Below are 12654 nucleotides of genomic sequence, written 5' to 3' on the forward strand. Positions count from 1 at the left end.
GACATTGGTGATAGGATCAGTGACATTGTGTAATAATTATAAATGCACAGCAACCATCACAAAATGAATAAGTACATTAACAGTGTTATATTCATAAATGTACACCAAGCACTACACACTTCCTAGTAGCCCCAAAACTTTAGGGCCAGGTAGAGCACAGTCCACCACACTGCATTTCTGGGGCTGATTATTAACATACTCTTTCAATGCCTCCATTAGCTGTATAGCTTGGAATTGAGCTCTTCTAATAGCCCTATTGTCCGGCTGTTCCAACTCAGCAGACAGCTGCTCCACCTCTACCCTCCATCCCAGTGGCGACTTTCCCCCATTGCCTCACAGGTATTATGCAGGACACAACAGGCAGCTATAACAATTTGTTTTTCTCACTGAGATCCAATCTCGTGATTGAACACTACCAACATCCCATCAGTCTACCAAAAGCCCATTCACCTGTCATTCTGCACCTGCTCAGCTGGTAGGTGAATCTTCCCTTGGCGCTGTCGAGGTGGTCGATGTACGGCTTCATGAGCCAGAAGAGCAAAGGGTAGGCTGGGTCTCCCAGGATCACTGTTGGGATTTCCCTAGTGCCAGTGGTAATCTGTTGGTCGGGAAAGAATCTCCCTGCTTGCAGCTTTCTGAACAGTCCTGTCTTCTTAAAGATGCAGACGTTCTGCACCTTCCTTGACCAACCAAGACTGATGTCAGTGATGTATCCACAATGATCCACCAACACGTGTATAACCATAGAAAATTAGCCCTTTCTGTTAATGTACAGTAAAACCTCAGAGTTATGAATACCAGAGTTACGAACTGACCAGTCAACTACACACCTCATTTGGAACCAGAACTACACAATCAGGCAGCAGTGACAAAAAAAGAAGAAGAAGCAAATACAGTACAGTACCCTTCAACGTAAACTACTAAAAAAATAAAGGGAAGGTGGCATTTTTCTTCAGCATAGTGAAGTTTCAAAGCTGTATTAAGTCAGTGTTCAGTTGTAACCTTTTGAAAGAACAACCATAATGTTTTGTTCAGAGTTATGAACATTTCAGAGTTATGAATAACCTCCATTTCCGAGTGTTCAGAACTCTAACGTTCTACTGTACACCATGGCAAGGTGGGCTGGTGCTAAAATAGGGATGTATGCCCTCATGTATCACCTCACTGCAGTTTAGGAACTCCGTTGCTGCAAATCTATCCTGCACTTTGCCTAGAGTCACAGTCCTGCTTAGCAGTTGATGATTAATGGCCCTGCACATTTGCATGACAATGGTCCCCAATGGGGATTTTTCAATTCCAAAATGATTGCCCACTGACCAATAGCAATCTGGTGTTGTACGCTTCCACAGAGTGATCACCATTCACTTCTCAGCTGTCACTCCAGCCCTCATTCTGGTGTCCCTGCACTGGGTGGCTGGAATGAGCACAGCACACAGATCCAGGAACATGGCCTTTCACACCCAAAAGTTCTGCAGCCACCGCTTGTCATCCCTAACCTGCATTACGATGGGAGCCCACCGGTCAGTGCTTGTTTATCACATCCGTAAGCAGCGCTCCACTGTCTGTAGCTGCTCCATGAATGCCACCAACAACGCTAAATTGCTTTTCACTGTGTTCCACAGTGATCGGTCCTCCACAAAAGCATCATGTCCTCCATTGCTGCGGTTCTTCCTGTGGCTCTGCAAATACTGGAGGATGGTTCGTCCGGTGTTTGCAACGCTCATGACAGTAGTGCAGAGCTGTGCAGGCTCCATGCTTCAAACAGAAATTGTGGACAGTGAGAAGTGCCGCATGGGTTTGTGGGATTTTTTTTAAAAAGTCACGGAAAGTATGGGATATCAATGGCATTAAGGGATGGAAAAAGTTGCTTGATGGGACCTTGACTTCTTGCTCATAGTCACCCTTGCACAACTGCCCCACCATGCTGTGACTGGAAGCACCCCTGTATGCCCACTCTATACACAATTGTAATAATCTTTGTAGAAAATATGCCTTTGTATCATTTGAAAACTGATATCTCACTGTTCAATAATGTCACAGTGAAATGCATGTAGCAACATCATATGTAAAGTTATGAAATCCCCCTGTATGATTATTAGCTCATGTTCAAAACCACACAGGCAAAGGTTATAAAAAGAGAAATGTGTATTAACCTCAATTTACATATAAATAATAAACAGGGCCAGCAAGACAGCAGGGAGAGCAGGTGGCAAGAGACAGCAAATTTGTATTTCAGCAAACAGAGGTGGGGGTGAAAGAGCATGGAGCCTCCTTCCTCACCAGACTCCATGTCACCTTCCTTACCATCTGAATAAACTTTGCTTTGAGGGGTGATCTTTAGAAGAATCTATTTCAAAGGTGATTTGGACTATAAAAGAAAGGAGCAGAAAACCCCAATCTCTTTCTTTTTCACCTAAGAAGACAAAGGCACCCGCACCTTTGGGCCTCTGGGAGAGATCCTGAGCAAGGAAAGGGTCAGCCACTATCTTCCTGGAAGACAGTGGGTGAGAAAGGCCATCTTAAACAAAGCCTTGAACCAGAACTTGCTGGATTGTTTTAGTCTTTTAGCTTCATTTTCATTTTATTTGCTTGTAACCATTTCTAACTTTATCTCTTCTACGTGAGTTCACTTACAACCCTATCTTCTTTTGTTTGTTTTATTTTTTAATCAAAACCAATCCAGGGCTATGTTTAAATGGAACTATTTGTTAACGTAGCAAACTGTTGAGTATTGACTCCTTACTGGGGCAGTGGCTCTTAATAACTGAACTGTCCTGGAAAGGTCTGGACAGTGCAGAACACACGTTTTTGGGAAAATTCGGGACTGGGAATGTGTTGGGTTCACCATACAAGTAGTAACCAAAGCTGGTGGAAGCCAAAGTGTGGCTATTGTGTTGCTGGCAAGCTGCTGGGGTCAGAACTGCTGGACCAGGGCTGCAACCATACACAGACACTCAGGGTCTGACCTGCAGTCAGGCCCTGAGTAATGCTGATAAACTACTTGTGAGCAGCCCTGGTTGGGAGCTACAATAGCAAAGCATTGTGAAGCACCCAAGGTTGTGGGGCAGGCGGTGATACAACCCCTCACTGGTTTGGATTGCACCCCATAATGTGACATGTATATTGCCAACATTTCCCAAAAGGCAGTGTGCCGTCCGACTGTAAGTTGCATGCTCGGATCCCTACCACACTGAATTTACATAAGCGATCATGGTGATTATGCACAGCACTAATTCAAACAGCCAAGTATGCAAGCGTACAAGCAATATACTAACTGCAGCGGCTTTATGCCAATGTAACTCACATTGACCAAAGTTTGCGGTTTAGACGTTGCCTCAGATCTCTGCATACTTCCCACGGCCACCAAGTGGGCAAAGATGGCATGGAACAGGATGGGGAGTGGCTGACCGGGTTCTGGTAGGGAAATAAGATGAATCCTTTCAAAGCCTGCAGTAACTTCCTTCCTTCCCCAAAGCAAAAGAAGAACAGAGGTGAAATTGTGTCATGAAGTGAATTTTGGGGCACAGTGCCTCCTGGGCTATGAATGTGGTGTAGCTTACAAACAGGCCCTTGTTTAGGATTGTGCCAAAAGACACAACCCTAGCACAAAGATTTCAGTGAAGTTACTCTGGATTTAAACTGGTATAACTGAGATCAGACTAGCCCCAGGTCTTTGAACAGCCTGGTATTCATGGTCCCCTACACAGCACTTAATCTTTGTTTGCCTGTATGGATGTCTCTCTTCAGACAATTAGGGAAATGAAAGGGAACATTTTCATCCTATAAAGGGAACAAAGGGCTATGAAGATATTTCAAACCCTCACCTATGTTGAACCAGTCCAGTCCTGAAAGTTTAATGAAAACAGAATCACTATTTCTTCTTGCTGCGGGCATCGAACTTCAGTGGGAGTTAAACACTTGCATTAAGAGAAAAATAGGCCTGTGTGTTGCTAGAAAGTTTTCACTACATAATTAAATTTTACTATTGCATTTTAGATTGTTAAGAAATAAAGCAGTTCAAAAAGGTAAAATGAACAAAAATCCTGAAGTTTGAAGTTTCCAGTATAGAATTTTAAAAAGAAACTTTTAAATGTTTGTATATCTGCTACACTTTGTGTAAACATGTAACTTTAAACAACTTTCTTGAAATTCTGTGAAACTATTTCACTCACTGGATGAGGCTCTTTATGCCAATGAAAGGATGAAGCAGCTCTCTGATTGATTTGTAAGCTAGTGAAAAAATGGAGTTTATATGAGAAGAGCTAACACATCATTAACTACTGTGATCCTTTTGAATGCTGCTTCAGTTTAACAATATAACTTGTTCCAAAATGGTTTGCAATAGACATCAGACAAAGCTGCTTTTGGAGCTGGGGGAGGAATTTTGAAACTAAAGAATGTTCCTTCACAATCAGTTCTTCTCAGTTGCCCATGACCTGTCAAAATTTCCTGAGAAGCAAAATGCCTGGGCTTGTTGATTTTGTTTAGACTACATTCTGTCTACACTGTAGCAATAAAATACTTTCTTTCTTTCTTTCTTTCTTTCTTTCTTTCTTTCTTTCTTTCTTTCTATATTCAGCTACTTTACTGTTTGCATTTTTTAATAGACACTGGGTTCTATTTAAATTGGGGATATTGGCATCCTGTAAAAAGATACTCAACACATAAGAGTTGGGGTTTTTTTTTACTAACACTGACTTTCATTTCATTATAATGTGATGTATTTATCATGCTTTTCTGCCTTTCATTTGCATATGAAAAACCCTCATTTTTGCATCATCATGTATCTTCTCTGAAAATAATAATTAACATGAACTTCTTTGACTGTGCAGAGCTGGCTATTTGCCTCAGAATATTCCTCTGGAGATTATCAGATACCTTTCCGAGGAGAAGGATTTTCTGCCTTGGCATGCTGCCAGCCGAGCTCTTTATCCTCTAGATAAATTGCTGGACCGCACTGAAAACTACAACATTTTCAATGTAAAAGATATATTCTCTTCTTTTCTATTGTCCTGAGATGAATTAGTCCACAGTCAGTTATTGTAACTGATCTAGGGATATTAACTTTCTTTCTAATTATTTTGTATTTAAATGTAGCAATTGTCAAACTTAGGTTCATTTGCATTTGAACAGTGATAAGGACTATTTGAGGCATATATAATGAGTAGAAGGAAACTTAGCTGTTCTTCCTATAAAATATTATGACAAATAAGTTGTTTGATTCTTAAAAATTCTATAGTTCTCTGGAGCCACAGGACTACACTTTCATTGAGGCCCAAAATAAGCATGGACAGAAAATGTGCTCACAGAATTTAGCAGGATGCATGCAGTTGCAGTCTATATTGTTAGTCATTATTTTCATCCTGAAAGGCATAGTGAAGTCAATGCATTTCCCTTAATTAACAAGGATTAGATCACAATTGAGTCAAAAACCTATTCATAATTGGGACCAGGAGAACAACAGTAGAAGCAAACAGTAGATAATCCAAATAGACATGACAAACATTTTAAAATGTTACCTGAAAAAATGTTGCTTAATCTTGAAGCATATTTGTTAAAAGGAACATTGTTTATGACACAGACTTTAATTGTATTTATTAACAATTATAAGCTGTATTACGCCTGTGTACTGTCAGTGAATTTTATGTACGCTGCATAAATTGAATGCCCAACCACTTGTGCATAATTTTATACTACAGTTGAAATGAAGAAACTACATAAAGTCTGGTATATTTAAGGAGACATTTTTAAAATACACCCAGATACATGCTGGCATGGAGAATTTATATAAGGAATATATTACAGATTAATAAAGAAATACTGGAAATGTTTCTTCATGAACCTATGATCTGGGTCTAGCTCCAAACCAGATCGCTCTCATGTAAAATTACACTTTTTGTCTTCCTAGTCTATCATTACCTGCACTGAAAAATCATTATTAGACAGTGATTGCTGTTTCACTTTTAGACATGACTGTGTAAAGAGAATACAATTTTAATAAACAAAAATGGTCAAAATTAATTGCAGGGTTGTGTTTTACCACTACTGATTCTTCCTGAAATCTGAAAGCAGAGTTGATGGCAGAAGAAATAGAAACTCATTATAGTCACAGAATAACTTATCTGCTCGAGAAAGCTGTCCAGTGCATCTCCTTTGGTTCTGTCATCATACACATATGCACATGCATCCATAAAAATAAAATGGATATTCTCTTGCATTAGTTCATTTCAGTTCTTTTTTCAAAGCAGTGAATTCTAGTGGCAGAAAATTATGCTGTGACTACAGTGACAATAGTCTACTTCATAACTTGTAACTGAATGTAAAGATGCCTAATGTGCAAGATGTGAGAGTAAGATAAAACATGTCTTGTGCTGTCTTTGATATTTAAACACAGCAACAGCTAAATGGACATTGAAATAGTGTCATTATATAACCCAGTCTTGATATGCAGCACACATTGTTTAGTATTATTAGATCAGTTGGCTGCACCTGTGTAATGGTTTCGCTGTAGCTATGAAAATAAAGACGATCATAGCTAAGGCTATGATTTGGTCACAGGTGCTTTTAGTAAAAGTCACGGACAGGTCATGGGCAATAAACAAAAATTCATGGCCCGTGACCCGTCCATTACTTTTACTAAAAATACCTGTGATTAAATCTTGGAGGGGGCACTGGGGGAGCGTAGGGGGCTGCTGCTGGAGGGAAACATGGGGCAGGGGGCTGCTGCTGGGGGAGGTGTGCCCAGGGCCAGTGGCACCAGCTGCAGAGCAGCAGACTGCGGCTGCTCTGGCCCACTGCCTGGGACCGCGGACCATGGCTGCTCTGGCCGGCCATCCAGGGAACACTGCTGGGGGCCGCTGGAGCAGCAGCTGGTGTGGCTGTCCCAGGGACCACCTGAGTAGCTGGCCCTGGAGCCAGCTGCTTGGGCGGCCCTAAGGTCAGCCACACTGGCCCCTGGAGAACTCATGGAGGTTGCGAAAAGTCACGGAATCCATGACTTCCGCGACCTCCGTGAGAGGCACGGAGCCCTAATCATTGCTATCAGTTATCTCACTACATATGTGCTAAGTGAGTCAGTTTAAATGTTTAATGATGGCCATTATTCAGACATTCATTGTGAAGTCAAGATTGGCTTAGCTAGAGTAGGCATTAGCCTGTCCAAGCGCCAGCAACTCTTCACTTTTGTATTGTGAGTTCAAAATACTGTTAAAGTAAACAATTTATAAACTGCTGTATTCTTTACCATTAAATTAGCTGACCCAGTCATGTAGCTGTTCTGTAGATTCATCTTCCATTTAAGTAAAGAGTGGGATTGCATACAAAAGCATTGCAATACAACATCCAAATCAAAGAATTTTGAAAGTGGGGCATTATTAAAAACATCAATCAACAGTATTTCAAGTTTGAACTGAAAAATCAAAAATGAAGTTTAATTCTGAAAATATATTTAACCTATTTTTTTTCTTCCAGGAATATATTTTAAAACAAGTTGCAGCGATGTACCTCAAACTTGGATGGCCAACGAATAATTTAAACAGATCCCTTGTTCAAGCTGCCTACCAACATGAGTACTGTTATAGTTTTTTTATTAATTTTCACAGGAGATAGTTGTAGTAAAGTGCTTTCTCAGTACTTAATGTGAATTTCAGCATCATGAGATACCTTTCTATCCTTTTCCTCCTTTCATTTCTCCTCACTTGAGGGGGCTAGGTGCTGTGAATCAGTTTCCTCTGCCTGGAATTTTGAGAACAAAGACATGTTCCTGTTAAGCTTTAATTTAAGTGCTGGCTCCATTGGAGACTTTGGGATTTGAACTCACGAGACCATTGAATTTAGTAGGGTTGTGTGAATGTAACACTGCCCATTTTGATCCATGGCCTTTAATTAAAAATTGTAACTGTAACAACATGGTACTTAGTTGTTACTCAAAGATATACAGTTACCACATCTTTAATATTTTTGTTTAATTAAATATTAACAGCTCCTTATAAGAAAGGTTAAAATATTTTCTTCTGAGAATTTCAACATACTTATTTATTAATGTGACCTCATTAGTGTCTTTTTTTGTGTTTTCGACTAACCCAGAGAATTGCGTCGAGAAGTCATCATGCTGGCCTGCAGCTTTGGTAATAAACACTGTCACCAACAGGCTGCAACGTTAATCTCAGATTGGATTTCCAGCAATAGAAACCGGTAAGTGGAACAAAAATGCATCTCCCGTCCACCCAACTCAGAACTATTATAGTATGAGTGTGTCTCTTTCGTCTACACACTTTTTGCATACAGGTAAAAAATGAAGCAGAACTCACCAGCTGTCATTTAAAACATTGCTGTGAGGCTGCAGAGCTAGAAGGGGTGGGAAAGATCTCTTAATTTGTGGATGGGGCAAATGGATCCTCCTGAGGAAAAAAAGAGGTTGATTTTAAGGAAGGATGGAATGGAAGAAAGAGAGGATGCTTGGTAGATGAAGACAGGAATAAGGGCAACATGACAAAAAGTGTGAAGCTGTAAGTGGGAAAGGAGATAAAGGGAGGAGTGTGGTAAAAGTTTTGAGAAGACCTGAAAGAGAGAGGGAGGAAAAGAGATGAGGAAATGTAGTAGAGGGAAATATTATGTAGAGCTTTGTAACTCAAGATACAGAACTTGAAAGAGATGCCGTAGGAGGCAGGAAGCTAATAGAGGGATTCAAGGAGGGGTAATGTAATAGGAGCAATGGGGGGCATTAGCAGCAGTATAATGGACAGGCAAGAACTATAGTAGGCAAGCAGACCAGCCAGAGATTTGGGTTGTCAGGTCATTGACAATGTGCAAAGTATGCATATAAGTGCAGAGTATTAATAAATAAAGTAGTGTGATTATTAAATCATGCAGTTATCCATGGAGAGTAAGGCAAGTACAGGTGAGGACCACAGCTTTCTTGTGAAAGAATCATCCTTTTTTTCATCTGGTGGAAGGCAGGAAACCAGTTTCCGCATATCACGGGATATGACGTTTTGTTTCTAGGTAAAATATTTTATTTCAGGTGAAGTTTTCAAAAGCACCTAAGTCCCATTTTTAAATCTGAATTAGGCACTTATTTTCAAAGGTATTTAGGTGCATAAGGATGCCAATAGATGCCAAGTGGGATTCTCAAAAGCACCTAAGCAGGTTAGCTGCCTATCTCCCACTAAAATCAAAATTCCCATTGAAACCTGCTTAGGCACTTTTGAAAATGCCATTAGGTGCCTACATACATTTGAAAACTTGCCCCTAGGGAAAACGTCTACTACATGGCAAGCAGAATCCTGCAACAGCGAGTCTCAAAACTCAGATCTACAGCTCCTGGTGCTAAAAATGGCTGTGTAAACATTGGGATTGGGCTTTGAATCCTAGGGAGGGGAATGAGTTTCTGAGCCCAAGCTCCAACCTGAGCCCTAAAACCAACACAGCTATTTTTAGTGCTGTAGCATGAGCCCAAATTTGTAGAGCCAGTCTCTGAAACTCGCTGCCACTGGTTTCTGCTCGCCATGTAGACATACCCTTAGTGACTTTGAAAATGGGATTTAGGGCTAGATTCACCCTAAGGGAGTTAAGCACTGTAATGTTCCATGTTGTAACTTTTAAGGACCCTGCTGCCTAGTGGAATTTACGACCCCAAGTGAGGCATCCCACAGGCGAGAGAGGCAGAAAGATGCCTAGTTTGTGAATCCTGGCAGGGCTTAAGCATGAACTAGTCGCTGAGCAGGTCAATGGCATCAGGACTTAGGCAGCTTTGTGTATGGCCACTAGCAGAAACATAGGCACCTAGGAAATTTTATCACTAGTAATGTAGGTGCTACAGACTTGGATGGCAGCTGAATGGTGGATTTGTGAATTCCATTGGTGCCTAGATGTTGGATTTAGGCGCCTAAAATGGCAGGTACGCACCTACATCCTACTTTGAATCTAGCCATTAGTCTTCTAAGTCACTTAAGTGTGTTGGAAAAAAGTATCCAGAGTCTATGAAAATATGCCCCAAACTCCAAAAAGAAAGTGTTATTAAAGGATTTGTCAGGTTAATTCTGTATGATGAATCCAAGCACGCACATTTTTAAGAGAATCCTTATCAATATCAAAATTAGCAAACATCAACAATGCTAGATACGTAGCTATTCAAAGAGGAAAATACAAAGAAAGAATCACAGGAAAGGATCTGCAAAAGTAATTTACTGAGATACTCATTTGCAACAGCAAAATTAGTTAATCACATTTAACATAATCTATTAAATTGCACAGCAGTAGATAATGCAATATATAAAAGCTGTCACCCTGGAAAGCCTCCCCCTCTCCCCCCTAAAGGACTAGAGAAGAAGGAGGCATCAGAAAAAAGCTTATTGCTTTGCTAACAATAGCGAGAAAGGGAAGGAACACATTTAAGGAGCCTTCTGAAAATTAATCTTACCTTTTCCACAAGGACATTCTTGGGAGCCCAAGATTGTGACTGCTGGAGCACAATGAATGTTATGATAAAGGTATCAGAGCGGGGCAGAGGAGGAAAAATACCAGCTAGTTAAAGCAATACATTTCTGTAAAGAAACTGGACAATTTTGAAAAATAGCCACCACAAATAATGTAATTATAGAACAGGGATTGACATCAGATGATAAATAAGGGTGCAACTTGCAAGAAGACAGATTTCTTTTATTTATTTCGTAAGATTATAAATTCAGATCTTTTTCCCCACCCCAGAAATTGCCAGTTGTTGTTCTCAAAACAGTCACCACATTTGAATGTGACTAACTCATTGACAGTCTGATACCATGTCTGCTCATTTTGGAAAGGCATCACAAAGGTCACTTCTTGTAGTTGAGAAACTTTCTGCCAGTTTAGCAGCTTAGTAGTCATAAAATTAGCTTGTACTTCACAGTATCAACATTTATATAGGTTCAGCACGTCTATTTTTGCTCATACAGTAGTATGGCTATATAATGGTTCAGCTTTCTGCCATATCACCGAGATTCTGTTATTACCAATAATAATAATAATTCTGTAATAAGAATTTAGTTAACATGGTGTGTGAGCCAGAACAGAAGCCAGAACACACTCCCTTAACTGTGTTGGCTAATATGAGTATAATGGGCAAAAAAGTACATCTTGGAATACATACAAGGAACAGATATGTAATTCAGTGCCATTTTTATATTGTTATCTTTGTGATCATAACTGTACTTCACTCAGTTTGATGAAAGATTCTTATAACATCATGTCCTTAAAAGCTACCTTTTGTTTTGTACTGTCAGTTGCAACCATAGTATCTCTGTACCATTCTCTCTGCATGCATCTTCTCCCACAAAAGGAGAGACTGCTGACTCAATGGGAGCATTCCCTTCCTTTCTCCAGAGCATTTTGACAATTCTCCACAGTGCTAATAAAAGACCACTGGAGATAGAGATATGCATCATCTCTCCCTCCACCCAGTGTTAACAACAAAGTTAATACGGCCAGAGGTTATATATACTGTACTTAGAGAATCATTTCCACAAAGCAGAACAAAGTGGTCAAGCACCTGCTGGGAAATTCCAGGCAATACAGTTGCAGTGGAGTCACATTGCCAGGGAACCAGGGCAGAGCTACAGACGGCTAAGAGCTGATCAAAGGAGGCAGAGGATCTCTGCATAGGTGCCCCACTTCCCCCCAACAAATCTCCAATATCAGCAGCATTTGTGGGTTGGCCTCCCAGTTTGTCCCCTGGAGGTTGGGGAATGCTACCTCCAATAAGAGAACTCAAAAGAAACTTTGAAGGGAAGCTTACAGTGTTTTCTGTCTCCTTTGTGGTATTTCCACATATGAGTACAGTCTGACCCAGAGTTTACTGAATACTATAGTAAAAAATAAAGGCAACGTTGCAATGCTTTGCCCTGAACGATCTATTCTGGAAGCGGGAGTGGCTAATCCAAAGAGCTAATTTACAAACAATGCAAATTGAAAAGTATTGAAAATTCTTTGGAACATAAGAGTACAAAAGAATACCGGGGAGGTAGATTGACATCAATCAAATGAGATTCAATACAAATATAAGCTAATATTAAGTTAAACTTTTATGACTGTACAAATTTACAGGCAGTGGAACAAGTGGCTAAGAAGGCTAGGGAATCTCCATCCCTGGATATAGTCAAAGTTAGAGTGAACACACATCTAATTAGGAATGGTTTGGGAATGATAAAATAAATCTTGCTGTGATGCTTGGTTAGATGGCTCTTTAGAGGTTATTTCCATCCCAAATGTTTATGTATTTTACTTTCATAATTTAATTGTGGGCTAGGGAAGGGCAATAATCAACTACAGTAATGTATATCTCTATACTGTTTGCATATTTCTGCAGGTTTCCTAGTAATACTGTTTAATATGGTAGGTCCAAAATTAATTACCATGTACTCTCCACTCCAGGAGATTGAAATAATTATAATAATCATGTATTTACTATGCTTTGTTCTTTACCATGTAAATAAGTTACCACTGCTGATCAAGATAACAAAAGACCTAGGTTCATAACACAAGAACTAGGGGTCACCAAATTAAATTAATAGGCAGCAGGTTTAAAACAAACAAAAGGAAGTGTTTTTTTCACACTGACTGTTTTCACAATCAATCTGTGGAACTCCTTATCAGAGAATGTTGTGAAGGCCAAGATTATAA

General features: G+C 40.0%; 1 protein-coding gene across 1 annotated transcript in view; it reads left to right on the top strand.

Moving 5' to 3' along the window:
* TRHDE (thyrotropin releasing hormone degrading enzyme) overlaps positions 1-12654 on the top strand; it is a 299578-nt gene that overhangs the window by 265600 nt on the left and 21324 nt on the right. The window contains exons 13-15 of the mRNA XM_024212178.2: positions 4833-4980; positions 7471-7568; positions 8086-8193. Coding sequence (XP_024067946.2) covers positions 4833-4980; positions 7471-7568; positions 8086-8193 — 354 coding nt within the window. The remainder of the gene's footprint in view (positions 1-4832; positions 4981-7470; positions 7569-8085; positions 8194-12654) is intronic.

The sequence above is a fragment of the Terrapene carolina genome, unplaced genomic scaffold, assembly GCF_002925995.2.
Source record: "Terrapene carolina triunguis isolate 2854851 unplaced genomic scaffold, T_m_triunguis-2.0 Scaffold68, whole genome shotgun sequence".
Lineage (NCBI taxonomy): Eukaryota > Metazoa > Chordata > Testudines > Emydidae > Terrapene > Terrapene triunguis.